Here is a 26419-nt window from a genome sequence, read left to right as displayed (position 1 = left end):
CGTTTTAGCATCAACAGTATGAAGTTGTACATCAGGCGACTGGTTTCAGCCACAGACACCAGAAAGTTGCAGGCCTGGCTGGATACCAAACATCTCTCAGTCCCCTCTGGTCGTTACCCGAGCAGAAAGACACAAACTTTCTAATAACACGAAATGCAGAGAAAGGTTTTTTGGTGAAATGCTAAAAAGCACTGAATAAGCCTTCTTCTGTGTGCTGTGTGATTATAGGTATACACACATGATTGTTTTGGGTTAGATTAGTATTAGTATCAAAGAGTTTTATTACTAATAAGTAAAATATCAGTTCAAGAGGGTCCTGCATTATCAGCTTTATTATTTCATTGTACATTTTCTAGACATATACTATATTCTAGACGTATATGAAAGCTCACAGAGTTATACATCAGATGATAATAACGATGCAACACAATCTGTCAGTGATCAATACGACGAAGGAACACCTCATGGACACTTCAGGATCAAAGCCTCCGTGTTGTGATGCGTGCAGATAACGTACTCAGGTTTGTATTTTTGAATGGCAGTAACCAGGAAGTACCCCGAGGAAACAAACTTGTTTCCAACCCGGAGCATCTGACACAAGTTACAGCTGTAATTGAATCAAGCCTACCGTTCCTATAGACAGGGTTTCCCTGAGATACTATCCGCCGCCGACTGTGATCTCAGAGCAAAACAAAAGGATGACGTCAGTAAGGAAAAAGAAGACCGTGATAGATTAAAGAACACGTTGTGCATGTTTTAGGAGGAACATGCAGTGCAGGGGCCTCATGGAAAAGGCTACTATTGATGAATGAAGAGATTAAGCGTGTTTAATGAGCTGACAGGACGGTTTCCAGACTGCAAAGGGGGGAGGAGTTTGAGGGAGTTTAAAGGATAAGGTCAGTTTTATTCTATTAGTTTGTTGTCAAGAGATCCCATGTAAAGACAATTGACCCGGCTAACTAGCATTATGTGTGTGTGTGTGTGTGTGTGTGTGTGTGTGTGTGTGTGTGTGTGTGTGTGTGTGTGTGTGTCTAAAGCCTCATACCTTTTCTTCCTGAGCCATAAAGCTCCAACGTTGTCCAAAAACACATCAATGTCCCTTCATTACCATGAACACACACACACACACACACACACACACACACACACACACACACACACACACACACACACACCTCGCCTAACGTATCGCTGGTGTTTAATAATCCACAATAAATGCATTATTTCCTGTCGGGTGATGTTTGCTAACTACAGTGATCAGCTGTTATAGGAAATGACTGAGACTTAAAAAATAAAAAACATTATATATTTGTATTTATATGTTTGATCTTATATTTTCAGTTTATGAGTTTTATACAATTTGTTAATTAATAAGATAAATCAACATTTTGATCATGTGTCATTTATGGGGACAAAACAAGCAATTTAAAGATATTATTTTTAACTTGTTGTGGATATCTTTTAGATATTTTAGGAGAAATAATTTATTAAATTAATTTGAACAAAAATACCATTTTTGTTTTATAAATAATGAGCTTGTAATAAAACAGATTTATGAATGAATATATATATATATATATATAATATTTTTCTTAAATGCAGATAATAAACTATAATAAACTTTTGAAAGTGTATCATTTGAAGAGTCTTAAGGATGAAGTTGTGTTATTCTATACGTTTTGCTCCTAACAACATAAATCTATAAAAATAGTTCAAGTTATTTCTTAAACATCACTTTCATTTTTAGCAACTTCACTTAAAACATCAAATTGTGTTTTGTTTTTTAACACAAACTATTTGAAGCTGTGGATTTACACACATTTGGTGCTTTTGTGAGTATTTACAATAAGAACAATAAAGAGTTTAAGCAGACGTACACTCTGTATTCTTTCTTTAAAAGAAGGAACAGCCAACATGCTAGAATCAAGAAACATTCATTTATTATAATTCCAACATATAAATGTACAAACAATATTAAAAGCTGCCTCCTCTGCCTGCGTTGTGCACCGCTGACACGCAGCAGAGGCAGACGACAGAGATCACAGAGCTTTGCTGCAAAGCACACGGACACGTCAGCACGTCAAGTTACTTTGTCTCCACGCTGCTCGTCTTCAGTCCTGAGCTGGAAGGAGGGAGGAAGATGAAAGGCGTGGGTAAAGAAAGCTTATTCACAGTGCTTAGAGGATGCTGCAGTGGTTTGGGACCCCTCCCTCTGGATCCACATGTACCCACACTGAGGACTCCCCACTAAAGACAACAACAACAAAGACAGCTGATTCACATCGCAGCTCTCAGCTCCACAGAGCATCGAGCGTGTGGTCGGAGCAGAAGGACTGACGGACGTCACCCTGATATGAACGTATTGCTTTAGTGAAGCTACACGAAGGTCTCGACCATCTACACCTCGAGTGTCTCGAGTATTTTAATGATACCGATCCACCATACTGTGAATACACAGCTGATTGTCTGTCACACAACATTATGGCTATTTCATTTTCTTTTGTTACAAGCTTGATCTTCTGACGTATGTTACCCAGATCTAAACTCCTCGTCCCAGCAGCTCACGTCAGGATGCAGATGTAAACAGCATCGCCCCTCTCACTGCAGACCTGATGGATATAGGTGACATCTGGTCTGTGGATGAAGGATAATGTCGGGAGACAAACAGCTTGTTTTGAATATGATTTCAGACTCCTTGGACAATCCCCACACTATACACTATCCGGACTCCCCACACATGCACAGGACCCCCGATCACATGGCCCACGAGATGTTGGCCGTGTGCTCCTTGGCCTTCATGCGCAGCACAGCTATGCTGGACGAGCGCCTCTCGAACTCGGGCTTGGTCTCGAAGGCGTGGTGACCGTTGCCGGCCGGCGTGAGGAGGGAGTCTGCGTTGAAGAAGTTGTTGAGGGAGACGTGGCCGAACTGGTTCTGCTGATTAGGGAAGCTCACGTAGCCGTGCTCGGCGGCTCCGGCGGCCGAACGAGGGGAATGCGAGTAAGAGGTGACGCAGGGGGGGGAGCCTCGAGGCAGCATGCAGGAGGACACCACAGAGCCACCGGGAGCGGGGCTCGGCCACAGGTTGTTGGGAATCTGTCGGGTGAAAGAAAACGGTGAGAATGACTTGAGGAGTTTTCATAGATCTACATTTGGCATGTACAAATATTTGACCTATAGATGTTTTTGTGAAGAAGCACGCTCAGATGATGCATGTGTTACACAACATGTACAGTACCAACGTACATAATGACACCTGGATCATAGAGGCACTGATGAAGACGAGTGAGATGCAGTTAAAGATAGTAAGATGATTCTGTCACACAGATACACCACGGCTGCAGCGCTGAAGAGGAGATGATGCTCTGCTGGAGTTGTGTTTGCAAAGCAGCTGTTAAAGTAGCGTCACGTTAAATGTTTAAATAAGGGAAGAAATGCTTATTTCTTAAAGGGATGATTCACCCTTATTACAATAAAGAAATGTTTTGGTTTTATTTAACCCTGTTTTGACATATGTCTGTCCACACACACACACACACACACACACACACACACACACACACACACACACACACACACACACAAACACTTTCTACAGTTTGAATGTGGTTTTTGAACACTTTTACATTTCCTTCACCTCCATGGAGACAAATATCTCAAAATATTTTTTTTGTGGGGAGTTCACATGTTTTTGAATTCATCATAAATGTGTCGTGCAGCCTCTGTTGTCGTTGCACGAGATGATCCGAGAGCAAACAGGCCAGAGAGAACAAAGAGGACAGAAAGGAGATACGTTCCCATCTGGTCGTCACACAGTAAACAGCACAGGACCGCAGGCAGAAGCTCCAGTCTACAGAGCAGCATGTTTAACGTCTTCAACGCAGAACGCAGCCGGAGCTGACAGCTCCATCACATTCAAATAACTCCCTTCACTCTCGGGCCGTTCATTTGCTTTCATTTGCCAACATTTCAATCAAACGGAGAAAACAAGCCGGCCTAAGGAAGTAGCCTGTCGATGTTCCTTAATTGCATTTAGTGAAAATTAAGTCACTGAAATGTGCAATTATATTTTTCTTTTCTTCTCCACAACAAACATTTCAAGTACAATAAAACTAATATATAGTTCCATGCATTAGACATCAATAAACAAATGTACCTGCAGCTTCTGTAGAACTATAAAGTGAAGCAACAACACAGCTCAGCACAGGACAACTCCTTTTGCCAAAGTAAAGTTTACAGCATTCTTTAACAAATGCCACAAACCAGCAGTGCCGGGGTTCACAGAAAAGTCCACTCAAACGTATTTAGCAGCAGCAGAAATGCTGGAGAAGCAGCGTTGCCAACACGTTCCTCACAACATGTGCCATTAATAAGCAGGACCTTCCTTTTTGCCCCAAAACAACAATATTGGCCAAAACCTCATATTCAACAAAATAAAACAAAAGTCTTTAAAAGCCACAAGAATGTAATCCACGTCCACTGTGTTTAGGGAGACAGAAACACCCGCTGCCAGCAGAGTTACATGTACGACGGCTATTTAATGACAGTAATCTGCATCAGCTGTGAGAGAGGGTATGGCTGGTATCCAGGGGTATCTATCAGAAACATGTGTGGGGAGAATACGAGGCAGTCCAACACATTTCTGACCTGGTCTTGAGCCAGGGGCATAGAAGAGATGTGACTGGGACTTTTTATTTTGTTTTACAATTCCACCTCTTGGATTTCAACACATAAGCTGCTTTCTGTGACGTTAAAATGTCAACACACACAGAGGGGTGTGTGTGAGCTGCCGCCTGCATATTTCCATCTGAAAGAAAGCTTTAGAGGCCCAATCTGACTTTCTGATGGACAACACCTACCAAGAGGACAAACTGACAGTGTGCGTCTCCTCTCACCTCATCTTGTACCTGACCTTTGTCCAAGCAGCAAGACAAATGTGCAGCGAACATGAAATCTGATATAAGGCCATTAATCCAGCCATGACACCTCAGAGGCTCCAATCAGTGTCCAGCTTCTTATCTGGAGAGGGCTTTCATAAGAAGTGATGAATGGAGCAGGATGACATGCTCTGATTTATGCAGATAAACGGACTTTAATGTATCGAGTATTTTAGAAGAGAGGCTTTAAGAAGATCACAGGCCGCTGAGAGAACTACGGTATGCTCTTAGATTCAGATCAGAGGTTCATTTGACTCGCCTGTGTGTAGCTGTCGGTCCTCGGTAACACGGATAAATCGTACGTGGCTGCAAAGTGAGTTTTGGCTTGTTGGATCTGCCCGTAGCGCTCCCTTTTCCTCCATTTTGCTCTTCTGTTCTGAAACCACACCTAATAGGAAAAAGAGGAATTAAAATAAAATGAGACAAAACAAAATGTGACTTTCTTTTTTACAAAATATAATTTCCTAAAAGAATTAATCCATCAAAATTCTGGCAAAAATAATGTGTTGGAAATAGATGTGCAGCAGCACGGAATTAAAATGCATCCTTCCTCTTGAGAACAAGCTGCACGTTCAATCACAAATGTGTTTAAATGACTAAAGTAATATTTATATAACGCAACATGTTACGCATAGCGGCGCACTGATGTCGTATCGTCTTCTTCCTTTCTTTAATGCTCTCTATCTCCATACGTGAAAGTTAACAAAGTAAGAGCCTGGTGATAAACTGTACCTGCACTCTGGCCTCTGTTAATTCTGTCCTCATGGCCAGCTGTTCCCTCACATAAACATCTGGATAGTGAGTTTTCTGAAAGACTTTCTCCAGCTCCTCCAGCTGCGCGCTGGTGAAGGTCGTCCGGTGTCTCCTCTTCTTGCTGCTGGACACGTTACTGTCACATTTGTCTCCCATGTCGTCCAAATCCGTTTTCTCCTGTCCGGTAGACACCGGAGACGCACGCAGAGTGCAACAATTATCCATCGACCTCCCCAGGTCCGAGTGCAAAGTGTCGTCGTCTGTTTTTGGCACACCGTAATTGGCTGGAATAAATGGTTGATAAATAAATTATTAATAATAATAATAATAATAATAATAATAATAGGTCTATATCTTCATACATACATTACAAATGACTTCTTCATTTGTTATAGTATTCGCTATGAAGTGTATCCCTTAAATGTTTCATATTAAAATAATCTACGCGGCGAGAAATTTACAAATATTTCCAAAATTTAAAACAAATGACGAAAACAAAAAATAGTTACACAAGAAACGCCTTTATTGAAATATTAGAAAAAAGAAACGCTTGGATGTTACATTTCCTTCAGTTTCTTTCTCTTTGACTCAAACTGATTCCTGTAAATCTGCAGAGTTGATGCACAAAAGTCAAAGTTACAAAAGGAAGTTTTTACGCACCGTTTTGTTCTCCGCAGGGCGAGGAGCGGTGTTCGCCGCCCTGCAGCCCGAAGGCCTGCACGCATTTCGGGGCAGACTTGGTGAAGTACTGCGCGCTGTCCAGGCTCTCCATGACTTGGTCCATGTAGTAATCGCTGGCCTTCATCGCTTGGCTTTTCAACGCAAACTTATCCTCCATATACTCCATCATCTTAACCCAAATCCGCTTTAATCAAAAGTCAGCATACAAATTAAAAAAAAAGAGAAAGAGAACTAATCACCGCACGGATGAGCGGAGAGATGCCTTGTAATGCAATAATTCGCCAATGGAGTTAATTTGCTCTGTCTTGAAGGCACAACGTCTTTATAGCCCCAAAGAGAATGAGATCCTTAAAGAGCTCCCCTCCTCTCTGAATATGAAACAGCACCCAACTCCTCCCACGCCCTGAATCCAAAGCAAACAGCAGTTTGAAGTGATTCTACAGCCACACAACGACTCCGAGAGGAAACCGTCAAAACTGACTTTAATTTACAACATGTTTGGACATCCAGAATGAGGCAGTAATTTACAGCTACACGTTGTGACTGCGAATGGGATTTCATTTGGATTCATTGGAGACTCCATGGTGGCTGATCTGTGCTTCTGATTCATTTCGTTTTTTGGCCAGTTTGACATGTTTGGGATAAACTGAAGAGTAAAAAGCTGAAAATGTGCTTTAAATATGCATTAAGGGGAAACATCTATTTCCTTCATTATTTTCTGTTGTCATTTTTATTCTATGAATTTAATGTCAGAGAAACTGATTTTCTTTAGGCCCTACCATGTTTGTTCAATTCTATATTTCAGCTCTATAAAAGGCGTCATGTCACAAATGTAACATTATAAATATGTATAAGAAAGAAAATACATTTTAATGTTTAATTCGGTTTTTTTTTGTTTTTTCAATTAAAGCACGTGCAGCGCACAGAAAATACGCGTTTGGCGCATCCAAAAGAAAAGAAACTACGAAACCATCGTCCTAAATTGCACAATTTAATAGTTATTAACATGTACACAAATGATTCAGACCGAATAGGTTCTTAACTGGTGATTTTCTTTTAAATCGAAATGTTTCAGATGTTCAGAGGCTCCGTCTTCAACTATGAATTAAATTCCGAGTTGCACCGAATAACTTGTTAATGTTCAGTTCTTTACTTTGACTCGTTTAGTGTGAATCTAAGGTCGACCATGTTCGATAAAACCCGCGTGTTGATACACATAATGCACAATCATTTATGTCATATTGTTTTTTCCCAATTGCGACAAAGGCCTGTTAAATTAAACAAGACCACTGCCTCTCTGTCAAACAGCACAAGTGTATTTCTCAGCACTTTGGAGTGAAAATATAATATGAATAACATGAAATGTACAATTTAATTTGACATTCAAAAGTCTTGTAAATTAAATATTGACCTTTTCTTGCCTGAATTAAAGAGTAAACGTCTCCTTGTGCAGGAACGTGACGTTTCCTTGCAGCCAGCAGCCCTCAGGAGCACACACAAGGCTCAACAGGGAGTTTTTTGCAAAGAGGACAGGAAGCGGTTCTTCTATTTCTCCCTTTTGGAGGAATTAAGTTACCACTAAGCAAAGCCCATGGCCCACCTTCACATCTCCACCCAGAGCCACACCACCTGCAATGCACACCAGGCGTAGCTTTGGTTCGCTCTGGGGTCAGTGGCAGTTACCTGGAGCTTCTCGGTGCCACAGGAGAAAAAATAAAAATAAATAGAGGTGCTCTTAAGTAGCAGGGGGGGGGGGGGGTCTTACTGGGCTTCTAAGATGACCTCGCACACTGACTCACGCTGAGGAGAAAATGTGAAAAGTTCACTGTGGTTTGGTGAAAAGTTCTCCTATGGCTGGAGAGATGCTGCATGGGCCTGTGAAGTGGCACGGCTTGGTGAGCTTCAGGCAGCCAATATGTCATGTGAGCCACCTGGAAAGATCTCCACCTTCACATTTAATAAACACATGTACTCCCCGTTATAACATTACGTGGTCAACATATGATTGAAGTGAACTAATTGTCATTCATTTCAGACTTCATATGCCACTTCAGAAGGAAGACGCATGACATCACGATGCCCAAAGCCACCCTGTGGTCGGACTCAATCTGTGGAAACGTCTTCAAACTTTGGCTGTCCACGAAACACAAAAAAAGAGAATGTGTGGAGCTTTGTGTCATTTGAGTCTGCAGAATATAATATATTATAAAGTTTGTTTTCTTTTTGTTTGTGTGTCTTGTTTTGTCCAGGAGTCAGGAATCCCCGAGCCCTGACAAAGCTCTCAGTCACTTGACTTAAGTCATCTGGGTTCATGTCGACTTGTTATACAAGTCACCTCTGACTGAAACCAGAACTAACCCGGCAGCAGGGTCGCTCAGACCAAATCCAGATGCTGTTCCACGAGACTGAAGAGCATTTTAATAACAATAAAGTGCTTTGCAGAATTAATATCAGGACAGAAACAATGAAGAAGGCCAGGTGAGCCCGCACACACCAACACATTTATATGCCTCTGTGATCGCTTGGATTCACCTTTAATTTCTCTCATTTCAATATTAAAAAAGAGATGCACACACACGTAAAGCACCTACAAACAATACAGAGTCACACACGGTTACATATAATCAGTTTTATGAATCCAGCAGCAAAAAGAAAATCATTTAAAACACCAGCGACACAAAGATATAAAACCAGCTCATAAACTCTCAATGCAAAACATAAATCTAATAATATGAATTACATCACGTGAGCAGACTCATTACACACATTCAGACGTCATCATACATTACTTAATGTAAATGGAAGACATTTTACAATGTAATAAATATGCATGTATACGTCTGTACACACATGTTGTATGTAGACACTTTCCACCTTCTTTGTCAACAAATACGAGACAAGCTTCCGAACATGTGTAAATGAAAAGGGATTCATTTACAAACCCTGGAGGTCATCTTCTGGAGCTTTGCTGCACGTGAACCAGCGACTCGGACCTGTTTTTCATCTGCGTGATATAATAAGCCAGCAGTTGTCGCTGAAGGGAATAAATTATCTTTGACTTTTACAGAATACTTTCTGCTTGTGTGAGTTTATTCCCAACTTCTTTATAAATTGGTTTCACATTTCCAGGAGAGCTTGCACATTCCTCAGAGTTTATATCCACTCCTATGTCTTTACTTTGGCTAAAAGGAGCCGGCTAATTTGTTTAAAAGAGGAGTTTAAGGAGAGACCGCTCGTGTGCATTCGTCTTTATCGGGATTGTGTTTGAATTTGAGTTCAGGGTCTTCTACGTTGTGACAAATGAAGTATTTTCAGACCAATTCAAACGACTTCATTAATATGTTTTTAGGATTTACTCTTGCATAATAAGTATAAACCTTCAGACTCTCCAGAACAACCACATTTCACTCGTTAGTTCTGCCAGTCTCTTTTAATACTTTACATCACTTAGCGAGTCACACTGTCGTACAGTACTTTACAAATGTTATTATATTTTGACTGGCTTCCATTCATTTAAATGATATAAAAAAATCTAATCTTGAAACCAGCTCGAGCCGTCAGTCTGCATTCATTTTGTCAAAGTTACCTGGAATGCTGTTTACAAAAGAAAAAGCCCAGAAATCTAAAAACAGTGCAGCATGCATCCCAAAATGGTCAGCAAGAAATTGCACACTGTATAAAAATCGTAGCTAAAAGTTGGAAGCACAAACGGCCATGGTCCTTTAATGCATTTGAAGAAAGCACTTGGATGTAAAAGCTCTCTCTGGCAGACTCAATCTGACAACGTTTGCTGACTTGAGGTCAGGCTGGCAGGGCAGTCGGGGCTGAGAGGGACATTCTTCATCTTATCTAAATGTGCGGTGGAGCGCTCATTTCACCACGCAATGGATTTTGGATGTCTTGGGTTACATGTAATTTACCCATAACCAAAAAGTAAACAGAACTAATGAAGACTGGTGGACGACGGTTTAACAATATCTTTCCAGAAGCGGCAGTTGCAGAGAAGTCTGGGAAACTTTTGTCACACAAAACAACACCGGTGACGAGACACATGCAGTTCTTGTATACGCCCTGTGTTTCCATGTTGTATGTGCAATACACATCTTAATTCTCCCGCATCAGAGTCGTGTAGTGACAGATTGATGACAGATACGGCCCTGGATGTCCCCCCGGAGAGCCTGAAGAGTCTCCCCCTGAAGGAGGACGGTGCTCTTGGGTTTCACAACATCCCCGCAGTGGGCAGCACCGCCACATCTCTGGCATACGCCACTCTAAGACGACAATCCCTATCAGCTCTTGTACAGTCAAAACACACCCTCCAGACATGTGCAAGTGAAGTTTAGGAGGAAAATAAATAACACAGACGTGCATTTCCTGCCAGGGAGCCACTCTGCAGCTCGGACTATTTGTTTTGACATTCATTAAGTTATCGTTTCCAGGCGGCGGACAGCGAAGGAACCTCAGAGCCCTCGAGGTTCACCGCCTCCGGTGGACCAGTGTTTGCGGACGGACAAGGCCATTATCATCCACGACTTAAAATAAAGAAAACATCCTTCTAATTCTAACACCAATGTTTGCACTCATAAGAGCAGTCATTTCAACAGTGGTTGGCAAGCAGGAGCTAAATATAGCCACCTCTTAAACCTCTGGGCTTTAATAAACTTTACTAAACTATAATCACGATATTGTTTGTGGAGAGGGTACATCAGCACACAAAGAAACATGAATCCACGGGTATTAAAAAGGTCCTGGTTCTTGTTTCCTGCCATCATTTGCATACTAAGCGTGCCGTTTGCTTCCATGTGTTTTGTTGCTGCTCGGCTGCGATCGGCGATACTTGAGCTGAGTCAACACAATGAAAGTGCCTGAAGATATTTGGGCTGGTTCAGGTCCTATTGCTCTTAATTCAGTTTCAGGGCAGGGAGCTCGAGTTTTCAGCTGAGTTTAAAAAGAATAGCTTCGGGGGGGGGGGGTAATCTATTGGGTCACTACATGTTAGGAAATGATCAGACGCTGCATTCTTTGTAGGGATGTGCACCCGCAGGAGGGACAGATATCAAATCTATCTGCTTTACTTTCTCTGGGTGTTGGGTGAGTGACGTGGTGGTGGAAGAGTTTGTGTTTTACTTGCACACTTTGTCCCTCTTCTTCTTGCCCCCTCCCCAGCCGCCGCTCATCTGCACCAGGTTGTCTCGGTAGGAGATGCGTTCTCTTTTGGACGGAGCCGACGTGACCCGCTGAGGAGATGGGAACTCCCTTCCTGGAGGTGTAGAAAGAAAATGCATCAATATGTCATAATGGAGCCACGTCGCATCCACTCAACAAAGACGTCAAATGGAAACGCACACGATTCGTCTGCTCAGCCGGTTTCATGGTCCTTGAGAATGTGAGTTATCAATAATCACCATAAAAAGGTTTCCAGAGGAAGGACTATGACTTCCTGAACAAACAGCTGATAGAACTGTGGGGAAAGTATGGTGGGATGCTTCCCTGGAAGTCCCACTTCCTACCACAAACACGGAGAACAGGTCATATCTGTAGGATGCAAGTTTGATTCTGTGCAATATGCAACTCACAAGAACACCTTTGTGGTGCCTGAAACTAATGAAAATGTGCTTTTACAGTTGCATCGTATGAGTAACGGCATTTACCAAAGCATCAGGTGTTGTGTGCTGAAGAACATTACTTCATGTTGTCCAACAGCAACATATTTGTAACGTTTGAGTGAGTGACATGTGGACTTTAGTCTGGTCTCTCTTTCAGGAGACTGAAGACAACACAATGTTGAATGTCGCTGTAAAGACTTAAGTCCGAGCAGGTGAGTTTGGCAGGAGCGCTGTGTGCTGCACCAGAGGCCCTTTCCATTTCAGCCGGGGATCAGTACAAAGCTTTTCAAACACACAGTACAAAGGCAGCGCTTCTCCCGGGCATGATGTATTCCACGTGTAGATCCCCAGGACCACGGTCTCCACGGCCGCCCCACACAGGGAGCCAAGCAGCGGTGGAAGGCTCTGGAGGAGGTGGGGGGCCTCGCAGGTACTGACCCGGCTCCAAATATCTGTACCGCTGGCACACTGTATAGATTATCCAACCACTCACGAGTCATAGCTAAATCTCACGGTTTGAGTAGCGTAGTTTAAAGACAAAGCTCCACACTCTTCTGTGTTTATCTTCAGACGTTTTAAACTTCAGTTTGGTGGCAAAATGTAGTTTATTAAAGACTTTTGTCCAATTGTCAGCTCGAATTCAAAAACAGATCACACGACCTGACGCACATGTTGTTCATTTGTACGCAAGTTCTGCGGTCGTGCCATTAAATCTACGGAGATGACAAAACCGGCCACACATCCGACCCAACCGCTGTGACCAAATCACTTGTTTTCCATCATTTTACTCCTATTAGAGTTGAACAGCGGACAGAATTGAGGGAGCAGATATGCAACTTAAGTGGTTTCCTCTGCACAGGTAATGAAAATATTTTGTGGGCCTGGAAACGCATTTTATGGCACCGTCCCAGCAAGTGGGGAGTATCGCATTGCAATGGGTTATAGAGTATTTATGTCATCTTGACTGCAAACTAAGTGAAGCGTCTCACTTCAAACCTTCACTTTGATGTATGAAGCGAAGACACGGCATTATGATAAATCTTTCTGTTTAATTGTCTTGTGTGGGACGATTATAAAAACATGTCAATCACACACACACTCATCACTTCCTCTGATGAGGTGTTGATGATGTAACTCACAGACCTTTATGCCCATTCCACGTTGATGAAATATCTAATAGTTCTTTTGCCTTATGCACACATTCATATTTCAATTGGCCGAACATAATCTTGGTAAGTGGTGTTTTCATCAGTGCAGACAAAGAGGCTTTCTTTCTCCCAGACTGACTCCCGACGACAACAACAGTCTGCTTAACAGGACAACGCTCGCTCCTGCTGCTGCTGCTGCTGCTGCACCTCGTGGAAATCATTCTGGAATCATCACCGGAATCTAATTTGGCTTCGTTAACGGGGGGACAGGACTCTCCTTCACTTGTTTAATGTGGTCATCTGCCGTCAGCCTGTCAGTAGCATCTTTGTCACTCAAACTCCTGAGCCCCGCTGCTCCTGACAGAAGGGCCAGTCATTCTTCACTGAAAGGACTTTTTTTCTTCTTTCTGCCTGTTTCCTGTCAGAGTAGAAATTCACGGCACTCTGTCCCCGGCCCGACCCTGCGGCTCCCCTCCCCTCCCGAAACAGCCGACCGGTGTACGCAGACTAGGCTAAATAAGCAGCAGCCTTTATCCCCGGCTGAGGCTCGGCGCACTCAGGTCCGTGTGACCCGAGATCCACGGGTGCAAGTGTGCAAACGGGGAAACATCTGTACACACATGTGCCTAATGTACATGTATACACACACACATGTGCACACACAGATACTGTTAAATCTATGATTTCCAAGGTTTGAGCATGAGACTGAATGAAAAGGTTTAACTTCGGCCCAAATGTCAGTTCAGCTTAATAATAAGTGCATACAGACTATTATGTACTGGTTTTATAGCCATACTGTTATATATAGAGGATATCTGTCTATCATTAATATATGTAATGTGTGTGTGTAATATAATATGACATTTCCAATGCCTGACCAGTAAATATATAAATAACCTTTAAATCAACCACTGGCAACAAACGTCTCTCTTGCCATTAATCTAGATTACCAGTTATTATGGAGCAGATTAGAAACAGAGTAAGTGACAGAAATCATTTACTCTGAGAGGAGAGTCGAGCTTTGTGAATGTTTTTTGGGATTGTGTTCTAAGATCAGTTCACTTCCCCAGAGTAACGGGACCATTTTGTCAAAATTAAATCGGCTTTGAAATTCTCAAGACTCACTTGCATGACCCAAAGAGTTTGTGCGAGGAGAATTGTTCTCTCTGCAGGGCTGGGCAGATAAACTGTTGTTGGCCCACGATCCGCTGGCGTGATGTAGACGTTCTGCGTATCCTGGGTCAGCCTGCACGCACCACACACAGAAACACACACAGAAATGAGGCCCGACATGACACGTCTCACGCAAGCACTCCAGCATTTTGAATAACATTCAACAAGCAGCGGCTCTGCAGTCTGAACATAACTAAGGAACAGGAGGAAGGGGGCGGCTTCTCTTGTCAGTGACCATAACTCAAACTGCTCTATAACGGCGCAGGGAGACCTGCAGCTTCCCACTTCAAAGACCTCCCCAGCATCAGAGTCCTTCACCGGCTCCACAGTGACACTGGGATTTTGCAGCCAGTTGATCCAATTCAAAGTGTCACTGTGGAGCTAAACGTCAGACCCCCCCCCCCCCCCCCTGCCTCCTTTAGAACGGAGCTGATGAGACAGGCTCCAGGAGAGGGAACCCACATCGCAGGACACGACTGTGACTGGTGAATGTAAATACTACATACCTTCACATACGTGCGACTGCCCCCCCCCCCCCTAGAAAAGATTCTAATCGAGATTCACTGTCATTCCATGAAGTGCATGAAGTGCAAGGGGGAAACAGAAGGGGACTGTACTCACCACGAGCTGCACTCGGCCCCCGTTCAGAACGTCTGTGCTGATCTCCGGTAAGAAATGCACGCTGAGGATAAGATAACAAAAAGAAAAGTTAGCGCTCTGCATATTTCAAATCAGCTCTACGCAATTACCTCAACAAAATAAACACAGATGCCATGAAGGATAATCTTAATGTCTATATGTTCGGTAGAGGGGGGGGGCACAGGCCTGCAGTACATGCTGCCTCTGTTACTTCAACATACAGTCGTTATTGTGAAGTGTCGGCTGCATCTCTTTCCCCCCCAGCATCCAAAATAATAATAATAATAATAATAATAATAATAATAATTACATTTTGCCATATTTCAAATCTTCGACTAATTAGTGAGAGAAATAAGCATTTTATATAAAAATATAAAATATTATATATATATATAAAAAATAAATAAAACAAAACCACAACTGTTAAAAAATAAATGAGGAGAAATAAAAAGGATGTTCACTGCGCAGAATGATTTATGAATTGATATGCTGCAGGGGGGAAGTTTCTTTAGAAATATTTGCCTTAGTCATAGAGTTTGAGGTCTAAGGACGTGTTTACATAATGAATTTAAAAGAGGGAATTGCCTCACCTCTGTGAGTCCCTGTCGGAGTGAGCAGCCGGGGGGTGCAGCCGCTGAAGGCCCGGCTCAGCCTCGCCAACTGCACTCGACAGAAAACATCAAATAAACGTCACGGCCGATACTTTGTGCTCCAACTCCTCGTGTCAGTTAAGCAACATTCTTGATGACAATAGTAGTAAAGAATGACTTTGCTGCCTAATTAGCGACAGTTGCGTAATCAATACTGCTGTGAGGGACTTGTTTTCACAGATTCTCACCAAACAAACAAACAGCTGACGGATCTGTAGCAACGTTGGACACGTTTCACTGTAATCACAGCCGGCCGGGGCTCCCAGCACTGGAAGAGATCAGTAGGTCCGAGCTCGCGGCGTTTATGTTTGAGCTTAAGGTGGCGTATTTGTTTGGAGGACTCGGGGGCATTACTATAATACATTTAAAGTTGCCGAAGGATGCAACAGGAGGGGGATCTACTTTTCCCAACAATTGCTGGGGCTTGTGGTTCTTTGTCAAATTGAATCCAAGCAATGTTTCAACAGTACAATAAAGAAAGAAATCTGAAAGCCTGCTGATTTACGAGTAATGCTGAAATCCTGTAATAAGGTCGTAATTTAAAGTAAACATTTATGCTGTGGTGACAGTAATGCTGCCGGAGATGGGTGTAAACTGATAATGCATTTTGACAGCCCAATGCTGGAACTAATGATGCATTTATTTAAGCCCTTTACTTGTTGTAAAAAAGAAAAAGAAACAAGGAGAGAACAGCTTTACAGTTTTCATGGGTTAATTGAGAAGCCCCACTAAAAATGTCAAGTGATAGATGCTTCCCCCCGGGGCAGCAGAGGCCAGGAAACGGCTACTCGCACGTCCCAAAAGCTGAAATCACACAGAGAGACAGGGCACAGGCAGTCCAGAGGAAGACAAACATCAACCTTCTCATATACTCTACTTATTGTAAGCACTCCAGACAAGGGTGCTGTACTGCCTGTTGACAGCTTTCATACATGTCCTTTGTTATCATAGGATCCTTTACGGATAAATCAAAACTTGCAAGGGAGACTCACGATAAATTTGAACTCCCCAGAGGTGAGTGCATGAATGGTGGAATGTGGCGATCACGTGTTCAGCGTGTACACGTTGATACAGGACGAGCACCATGAGAAAAGTTCACATTTATGTTGCACTTCAGTAGCACAGAGAGTCCTCTCCCTTTTCCCCTCTGAAGCCCCCGCCTAACCCCCTCCAACCTCCTGAATCCCCCTCCAGTACTCCTGCTGGACATCAGGAGGGGGCCTGTAGGAGTCATGCCTGTTAAGAGGGCTCTTAAGCACATTAGGCGATCTCGTCTCTACTGAGGAGGGGAGAGCTTAATATCAGAGAGTTGGGGAGGAGGAGGAGGAGGAGGAGGAGGAGGAGGAGGAGGAGGGTGGAGGGTGGAGGCTTCGGCCCGCAGCAAACCAGAGCTGAAGGAGAGACATAATGCTGGCACTTTGGAGCCTCCTCCCCTCCTCCCCTCCTCCCCTCTGTGCAGAAACAAACAACACAGGGTCAGGCAGTACATCAGAACCAGTGCAGAAACTAATAAGAAACCAATTGAATGAGTTGTGAGTGAGCATCCTGAACAGTTAGTCAAAGTGAGCGGAGACGTGACTACAGGAAGGGACAGGAAACAGTAGCGCTCTGACAGTCAGGCCGTAAACAATCGGGTCGCACACAAGCCAAAAGTTTAATTACCACTTTATTTGTACATAAAACAGAGTGAGCACACCTGTAATGTTGGTCATAATTCAGATGTACACAGTCAAACTGCTACAGCATGTATGTAAAGCAAATATCAGTCTGTGGTAGTCTCCATATTAAAACTAAGTATTGTGACGGGACAATGTCTCTTTAACAGCACTCACAGTTCAAACCTTCTACATTCTCCCCTCGACGCCCCGAGCCGTCTCCACTGAGATGTGATTGTTGGACTGTCTGTATTCTAAACGTGCGTACTGAGACCTTTACCATAGAAAACACAATATATAATAAGTTCTGTTACACTGAAATGATGCTTTCATCATTAGACCAAGGCATTATAATGAAATCCAGTATGTAAAAACTACTCCCACAGCTTTGAGAATAGCTTTACTATCTGCTCTTTGAAGTCGTGCACTACATCGTGCCCTAAAGAGCATGAAACCTGATTTCAGTGACTCTGCCCATCTACACATTCTCTCTGCTTGTTTCTTCCTTAAGTGTGCCAGTGCATCTCAAACATATACTATGAGGACAGAGCGCCGCCGCCTGAGATAAATAGAAGTGGCGAGACTGTGGGGGGGAAATTGAATGCATATGAATTAAGTTATTTTGGATGATGGATGATAAACAAGATGATTGTGTTTCAGTTGGACTTTGTAGAAGACTTGAAGTGTGAAATCGAGTTAAGTGCTCAGGAGGTAGGGGTTCCAGTCTGAAATAAAAATATATACCCATGTGTCCCTCTGACATGAGGACGGATGTTTGGTGGGGTTGGATCGCAGTTTGGATAGAAGAAGGAGGTTTGGAAGAGGGTGTGTGTGCCCGGGGGGGGGGGGGGTTTGAGTGAAAGGTGTCGGTGAAAAGTCAGAAGAGAATCACAACATCTTCAACATGTGCAGCACTCAGACACTGGATGATACAAACCACTGAGAAAGAAAAGGGAAGTGTATCTCTATATGTTTTGCCTGTAAAGGAAAGCGTTGCATGGCTGTGCTCCATGCGCTCCCTCTCTGGGTATGTAAGCTGATACCCATTTCAAGTGGGTTACTCATGTCCAGCACATCCACACAAAGAGCCCGGATAAAATAAACACAGCGCGTTGGATATCTTGGAAAAAATCTGTCATGGGTTTGGGGCTAATCACCTCCAGAAGGGGCTTGACTCAAAGCCTGAAAAGTTAGCCCCTGTCGGGGCGCGCTGGCTGGGCCGGGCTGGCTAGTCCCCGGGCACTGGGGATGGATCCGGAGGAGGGGGTGCCTCCCACAGGTCAGGACCAGGGGAGCAAGAGGGGTGGATGGCTTGGGCCTGTTTACAGAGAGTCGCGACACCGCCTCTGCCGCCACCGTCGCGGCTGCCTAACGGTCACTCTGTAAAAAGGCAGCTGGAGTCGTCTCCTCCAGGACCGAGCCTGGTGGGGGCATTTTATAGGATCCCTCTCTGAATTAGAAAACCAACTGAGGACACGGGACGTTAAGCAGAGAGGAAAGGGGGATGTTTTAACCAGCGACCCCCGTTACTTTATCAGCCGATGCAGCCGCTTCACTTCTTTGCTTGAGAACATCAGTCTGATGAATTGTCAAGACAAGGGTGGAGACAAGGGTGGAGACGAGCGATAAGGGTATTGGAGAGAAACAGAACTGGAAATATTGCTGTAACGTAATAAGTCATTGGGATGGAACTGGTCCTGGACTGCCAGTTGGCTGAGAGCTTATCCACAGCTATGTTGTGCTCACACACGATTCCAGGGACAAAATACAAAAGTTCAAAATAAACACTTCTTAACATAAAGATCCCAATTACTAAAGATGCATTTGTGCATCATCTTGTAATTTTGCCAAAAACGTTTGGCTGCTGACAAAAATGTAATAAAACAAACTCTTTGAAAACATTTAAATAAGTTGTTGCTTAATCTTTTGCTGCACAGCAGTGAATCCTGTTTTAAGGGAACTGAGGCGACTCCCTTTTTTGTTGTTGCTGTTACATGAAAAGACAAGCGAACATACTGGATTTCTCCACAGCTAATTAAATGGTATTTCATGCTTATGGCATTATTGGATTTGGACCTGTCACGTCGTGCTCTCGAGATGTGAGGTGCAGAGGAAAGATGGAGACAGGCATGATAAAAGCCGACTTCCCCCCCTGTCCTCCCTCCTGCCCTCCCTGCAGCTCTTCCCTCCCTTTTAAGTCTGGATGTGGACGTCACAATGCCAAATCATCGCTCCACCTCAGGGCAGGAGGCAGCAGGAAAGATGGAGGGTCTTAACCATACAGACTTCTTCAGAAACGCACAGGTTGTTTTATTGTTTATGTTGTGGACTAGTGAAGTACCTGTGGGTGCATCACAGGTCATAGTTTCTCATGATGATATGTGATCGCTTACTGCTAATGTTTCTTATCTAGAAGAATGACAGACTTTCAAACTTAATTGTAGTGGTGGCACTGTGTTGCCGGATATTAACAACATAAGTGATTCCATTCGGAAGTACTTAGCTTCACAACTCAAGTCAATTAAAAAAAACAAGATGGTGACGGCCAAAATGCCAAACTAGAGGCCTTCTTATATACAGTCCATATACAGGGTATGGATCTGAATCGAGTGCACATTCTCAAGTATAAACCAAATGTGTAGCGGGTCTCAATTCCTACCTTTTATATCATTCCTGTTGTGTTGTGCTGGCCTGTTACGTGACTCCACTGGACTGAGCTGGTAACTGCACTTTCTGAAACAAGGCAAGACGGACGGAGGGATCTAGCAGAGAGAGAGGGAGGAAAGAGACAGACAGACAGAGACAGAGAGAGAGACAGAGACAGAGACAGAGACAGAGAGAGAGAGAGAGAGAGAGAGAGAGAGAGAGAGAGAGAGAGAGAGAGAGAGAGAGAGAGAGAGAGAGACAGAGAGACAGACACAGAGAGAGACAGAGAGAGAGACAGAGAGAAACAGAGATAGACAGACAGAGAGAGAGAGAGAGACAGAGAGAGAGAGAGAGAGAGAGAGAGAGAGAGAGAGAGAGAGAGAGAGAGACAGACAGAGAGAGAGAGAGACATAGACAGAGAGAGAGAGAGACAGACAGACAGAGAGAGAGACAGAGACAGAGAGACAGACACAGAGAGAGAGACAGAGAGAGAGGAGAGGCAGACACAGAGAGAGAAGAGAGAGAGAGAGAGAGAGAGAGAGAGAGAAGGGAACTAGAGAGAGGAGAGAAGACAGAGAAGGAGAGAAGAGAGAGAGAGAGAGAGAGAGAGAGAGAGAGAGAGAAGTATAGGAAGAGAGTATAGAAGAAGATAGGACAGAGAGAGAAGATAATAGAGAGAGAGAGATTAGAGAGAGAAAGAGAAGAGTGATAGATACAGAATAGAGAGAGAGGAGAGAGAGAGAGAGAGACAGAGAGAGAGAGAGAGAGGGTCAAAGAAGGACAAGTCAGGCCTAAAACCAGAAGCAGAAAACCAGAACCTGACATTGGGAAAATGTTAGAAGAGCTCTGGTTCCACTGAGGCAGATGCCATGAGGAGTTAGTGCAGACATAGACCTGTGTGCCGGTCGAGTAAGATGACAAGAGCCCTGCTATTGGAATCATGCATGTGTAATTATGATCAAAGAGCAGCCTCCCTCTACATGACCGTGGCATGGTAATCGTGGCAGGACTACCGTTTCTCGGTGCAGAGCGGAGGTGAGGTCACTCACGGCAGCCACACTCAACCACTACAATGAATCAGCATGAAAGTCATCACGGGATGACTTGTCGAGAGGTTTCTTGGCAATCTTTATTTCCTTTGCAGACTCTCAAATAAGGCCCAATAAGAGGCGACAGGTCCTGGCTTCTGCTGTCTGTTATGGCTCGTTAACATACGCGGGGTGGAAAGGTTCGCTGCTGTCTGAAGGAACAAAGACCAGAATGAAAAGAGGCAGAAATTATTGTGGATTTTTTCCGTTTTAGAAAATGGATTTATGTCCCAACAGCAGCTCCTTCCATAAGGGATAGTTGGTGTGAAAGATTAGGACTGAAGACACATTTCTTCAGATGTATAAGGATTACTGAAGAAAGGAAACTTTGTACTTGAGGCGATTTAAGAAATGTGTTTCTGTAATACAACGCTGCACAGAAACACAGAAAGGTCTTTGCAGGATCGTTGTACGAGACATGGAGTGTTAACCAGGTGCACCAGATAAACTGGGAACTGTTCTACACACACACTCACCGCTGCGTTTCTTCTGCTGCTTAGTTGACTTCATCTTCTGAGCTCTCTTGAGCATCAACAGAGCTGTGCGGCTGTGGGTGAAGCCCCTGCAGGCAAAAAAAGGGACGCGTCACACACAAAATCTCATTCAGTGAAATAACAACACAGCGTATGATGACGTGACGATTTACCATTCTTCCACGATCTTTTCCGATCTCTGGGAGAGAGCGTTGAGCACCGACGTTGAAGCAGGAGATTTGCTTCTGAAGTTGTGAAGAGATAATTAACAAAGAAACTTTAACTGTAACTTGGATATTTGTTCTTTCTCCGTATTAAATGCAGTCACATGGCAGCCAGTGATGAGGCTGTGGGTTGTTCTACCTGTTGGAGATGTCTGGGGAAGCTCTCGGTGCAGCAGACGCTTCTCCAGGCATCCAGGCCTGCGTTGGCCCCCGTACAAGTGGTGGTGGGAGTAAGCACTGGGAAGGTTCAAGCAAGTGCCCGAGAGGCTGAAACATACACATAATTCACAGCTCTCATCACTTTGAGTAGATTTTTAATAGTTAGCTTTCTAGGCAAAAAGTGTCTTTGCATTAGCTTCCAAGAGTATTCCATGTACTGGAGCCGATCTTTACATTTAGATGTTAAACTTCTGAATCCAGAAGGATGTGAAGCTGAAGCTCTAAATGGAAAAATAGAGTTTACGCTCTGTCTGGAAAATACAGTCCTCAGTATGAGTATTTGGCAGAACGTGTTCACACTCGTGTGTAAGTCAAACTAACAGCTTAATTACTCTCCAGATCCCGTCCTCTCTTTGTGGAAGCGCTAAACTCTTCATCCCCGCCTTTGATGTGCACCTCTGAGTTGACACGTTGAAGCCGACCAGGACGGCAGCTGCACCGCATCAGCTGGCCTAAACCGGCCACCGTGATGTACGGCGCTGAGCACGCTCCAAAGAAAAGATCCAACGAGAGGTAAATGAAGGGGGGGGAAAAAACAGGACGACGGTCGGCCAGCGTGAAAAATGACATCTGCTGGTGCAGAGCAACCTTCAGCCCCTCCAGGAAATAATCTTGTTTTTCAAGAGAGTAAATTTAAAGATCAATCAGGAGAGAGTGAGACAAATCCTGGAGGGGGCTGATGACCAAGATGAGAAAGAGACAGGGCAAGAAAATAACTCTTCCGTTGACATAACACAGGGGCTGGTAATTCCCAAACTTCACTGGCCACCTTTACTAGAACACCAGCCCACAAGGGTTTAAGAGTTTTACAGAATGTCCCAGGACAGTAGCTTTACCTTCGGTGGATGCTCTGACGCAGGGTAACGTCTGGGAGGGGAGTCGTCACAAAGAGACAATGTCCAGTGTTTCTCCAGCGCTGCCTGTTTGAGAAGAATTAAATACAACGCAAATATATATACGTCTGGACAGCCACAGGTGAGGAACAACAAACGTGTGTGTGTGTGTGTGTGTGTGTGTGTGTGTGTCATTGTATGTTTTTCTCTTTTTTGTGTATGTGTCCATATTTGCATGTTTGATTTCTGTATAAACCTGTTTGTGTGTCTTTTTCAACACGTGCATGTTTCTGTGTCTGTGCATCTGTGCATGTGTTTTTGCAGATGTGCACGTGTGCAGGATTGTGGGTGTGTGTGTGTGTGTGTGTCCTGTATGGAGAGAACTATAAATATGCATTCATGCATTTTGCATCGTCAGGTTTGTGTGCCTGATAGGGCGTGGAGGGAGGAATTACTGAACCATGACGGGCGCATGAACTTGTGCGCATACCTCATCAAAGACAAATTCATCCACGTCCACTTCCTCAAAGGTATCGTCCTCTCCGGTGTCGGGGCGTGTGACGGCAGCCAGCGCAGATGCGAGCCTCTTCCTCAGACTGAAGCCCCTCCAAAACGCCTGGAGGTGGAGAAGAAGACAAAAACAAAAAACTCCATGAATCAAGAGGCAAGCGTAAATATTGCACGTTATCCCATCAGAGAGATAAAACATGTTAACCTCTCTTTTAATTGCCGAGTGTTCTGCTGTCTGAACTCTGCGTGACTCCAGACTGTTCCGAGACAAATGGAGCTCCAGTGTGCCTCTAAATCCTCCAATTCCCAGAGGGCTGCGGGGGGCACACTTCACTTCAAGTTGAGCCGAGCAGGAATCCTAGAACTCTTTCTACTGCACTTCCTTGGAATCTGATTAATCACCCTGTACCCCCACACCCCACCCCCGCCCCAACACGCACGCACACCTATTCTACGACTCCATCACCCCCACCTTCTCCCTTAGAGAGCCCTAAAGGCCTCATCAAACACTTCTTGAGTTGAGAAGGGGTTTGGGAGAAGTGTTGAGTAGCATGTTTTTTAGAACAGCAGTTTACACCTATACACAGTTGATTAGCCGAATGAGCCTCCGTGGCACGAAAGAGGCCTGAAGAGGCCTGAAGAGGCCTGAAGAGGTCTGAAGAGGTCTGAAGAGGCCTGAAGAGGCCTGAAGATGGATGGTCCAGCATGAAAATGGACATTTTCAGACATTCACTACGTGAAGGAGACAATTATAGTTGTAGCCGTAAGGTCCTTAAATACACATTGGCAGGTTAACAAGCCTACATGCTAAAGTAGTCTGCTGAATAATGAAGGTTTGTTTGATTCCAGCTTCTTGAATGTGAATATTTGCTGCTTCTCTCTGTTTTACGTCATCGTTCAGTTCTCAGACCCTCAGGCGGACAACAACAACCAATCTGAAGACGTCACTTTCAACTATGACAAACGGTGCGTATTATTTTCTGACATTTTATAGACTCAATGATTAATCAATAAACCAAAGGAAACGGACCAGTCACTTCCTATTGACCATACGTTCATTTCTATCTTACATCTTATATCTCTTAATCGTTGCTAGAATCATTTCCAATGCATCCATGGACATAGTGATTTCATGGATGGCTCGACTGAACTGGACGAATACATAATTATTAGCAAAAACCAAACCTTTACCTGGATGACAGTTGCTGCATAATCCTGAACAACAACGCCCCCGTTGAAATAGGAAGGTCCTGACTCTGGCTTTCCTCCTCCTCCTCCTCCTCCTCCTCCTCCTCCTCCTCCTCCTCCTCCTCCTCCCTTCTCAGTTGTGGAAGGAATGCTGATGTTCCCACATTTCTGTCTGTATTCACACAGCTGCTGAATCACAACTGCTGCTGGGCTGCTCCAAAAATAAAAGGACACACACACACACACACACACACACACACACACACAGCACAAAATGAGGGATACACATGATGTCATAGCACCTTCGTCTTTTAAAACGTGAATTTATTTCGGAGCAGACATCTGGAGCGCAGGACTCTGTAGAGTTTCAGCCTGTCCAGAGCCACCCTTGATATCAAAGATCTATCACCCTCCCAAAGAAGTTAACGATGAAGCTGCGTGTTAAAGTGAATAAGATGTTCCACACATTCTGCTGTAAATCACAGAGAGGAGGCTCCGATGATGACAAATGCTCTGCAGCAGAAACTAATCAACTGCTATAAAAACAATTCTATATAAAAAGAGTGTTTGCTTTAAGTCGCAGTGTCCAGAATTTGGAGGCTTTCATAACAAACACTACATCAGCTAATCTCACCGATCTGTCGGCGGCAGCGCATGTTGGATGCACAGAAGTGGAAACTTCTGACTAACAACATTTGGTGAATTACTTTTGGAGGTCGAGGTCTTGATGGTTGGACGCAGGTGCCTTTTCAAGATCGGAGGTTGTTTTTCCCTTTGTTGCAGAGGAGTAAACACTGCCAGGGTCAGCTGTGCAAACTGTTGGCCCCGTCTCTGGACGTGTTGTAAGACTGTCGAATGTGTCATGCCGACTCTCTGCGGCTAACTGCTCTTCTAAGGTCCAGTAGCTGCGTCTGATATTGACCCCGTTTGGAAGAACCGGGTGGACTTCTCCTGTGGACTCCTCGGTACACTTGTCCGCATCGGTTCTGTCCACATCAGGTGTTTCCTCGGGTGCAGCCCGGTGTTGGTCAGCCACAGTGGTGTCACCATATTCATGTGCAAATCTGTGGTCCTCAGCCAGCTGCAGAGCCTCCGTTAAGTGTCGGCAGGAGGTCTTTACAACATCCAGGGAAGATGAGGCTTCACTGTGAACACACACACACACACACACACACACACACACACACACACACACAGTTTACTTACGTTTGCTACGTGCATGTGTATGAGGGACCATGAACAAAAATACATTCAAGAAAGAGAAAGGATGCTTTGTACCAGATTCCTCCTCTAGCTCATTTCCATCAGTCGAGATGCTCTCTTTATAATCTTTGAATGGGAGCACTGGATAAACTTTAGTGTACACGTAACAGTAGATAACCTGTGAAGTAGGAGGTCACAAGCTTTTATTCAATGTGCATGTTTCCATTGGATTCTGACTTGGATTTGTTGTGCGGTGATTTGTTGGACACTTGTTCCACTTTTTAAAGAAAAGCATAATTAAGAAACCACACCAGCAGTATCTCTGCTTACAAGTCAATACTTATTTCTGAATAAATGATCAATGCTTAACTTAGCATTCTTAGTTTCTTCAGAAATCCCTTCTGCTGCACAACATAATGGAATAATAAAGTCATGGAATACGAGATTTTGCTGACATTTAGTTCTTATTCTTGTCCAGTTCATCTTAGGTGAATGAACTGAGTGTGTGTGAGTCGCCTGACTGCTCTGTGTGTGCGCTAATACCATATAATGTCTCTTTCATTGAGGGGATAAACTGACTACAAAGCCACCTCAATGGAAACTTAATTAATCTATTAGCAATGCTTTGCTCTGCTCCCCTCTCCTGTCCTCAACCCTGAGGGGGCAGAGACGCTTCAGTGCCCAGCCAGTCTGGAGGGCCAGTAGCCTAAGGTAGTGCAGCTTCTTCTCTACAAAGACCTAGCTCTTCGCTCTCAGTGGGACAAGAGAGAGGGCAGTCGGGAGGTCCAAAAGG

General features: G+C 44.0%; 2 protein-coding genes across 2 annotated transcripts in view; both read right to left on the bottom strand.

The window, feature by feature from the left end:
- Positions 1-1954: 1954 nt before the first annotated feature.
- alx1 (ALX homeobox 1) lies at positions 1955-6549 on the bottom strand. Its single transcript, XM_029434360.1, has 4 exons — positions 6351-6549; positions 5670-5974; positions 5197-5325; positions 1955-3096 (listed from the first exon to the last, which is right to left on the bottom strand). Exons 1-4 carry the CDS (start codon positions 6538-6540, stop codon positions 2755-2757), a joined length of 966 nt encoding a protein of 321 aa, XP_029290220.1. The 5' UTR covers positions 6541-6549; the 3' UTR covers positions 1955-2754.
- A 2340-nt stretch (positions 6550-8889) lies between these two features.
- The window catches only part of lrriq1 (leucine-rich repeats and IQ motif containing 1), a 30791-nt gene continuing 13261 nt past the window's right edge, over positions 8890-26419 (bottom strand). The window contains 13 exon segments of the mRNA XM_029434563.1: positions 8890-11631; positions 14251-14371; positions 14920-14980; positions 15528-15597; positions 19902-19980; positions 19982-20004; positions 21453-21538; positions 21623-21694; positions 21813-21940; positions 22729-22812; positions 23216-23341; positions 24427-24634; positions 25131-25568. Coding sequence (XP_029290423.1) covers positions 11495-11631; positions 14251-14371; positions 14920-14980; positions 15528-15597; positions 19902-19980; positions 19982-20004; positions 21453-21538; positions 21623-21694; positions 21813-21940; positions 22729-22812; positions 23216-23341; positions 24427-24634; positions 25131-25568 — 1633 coding nt within the window. The 3' untranslated portion in view covers positions 8890-11494.

Source organism: Cottoperca gobio, chromosome 6 (assembly GCF_900634415.1).
Source record: "Cottoperca gobio chromosome 6, fCotGob3.1, whole genome shotgun sequence".
Classification (NCBI taxonomy): domain Eukaryota; kingdom Metazoa; phylum Chordata; class Actinopteri; order Perciformes; family Bovichtidae; genus Cottoperca; species Cottoperca gobio.
The sequence above is the reverse complement of the archived record's forward strand: the minus strand, read 5'-3'. Positions and strand labels throughout refer to the sequence as shown.

Coding starts and splice junctions, on each gene's coding strand:
- alx1 (XM_029434360.1), bottom strand. CDS start 6,540: ATGATGGAGTATATGGAGGATAAGTTTGCGTTGAAAAGCCAAGCGATG. Junction 5,326..5,669: donor TAACAGAGGCCAGAGTGCAG/GTACAGTTTATC, acceptor TTTTCCTATTAG/GTGTGGTTTCAGAACAGAAG. Junction 3,097..5,196: donor GGACCGACAGCTACACACAG/GCGAGTCAAATG, acceptor TTCACCCGACAG/ATTCCCAACAACCTGTGGCC.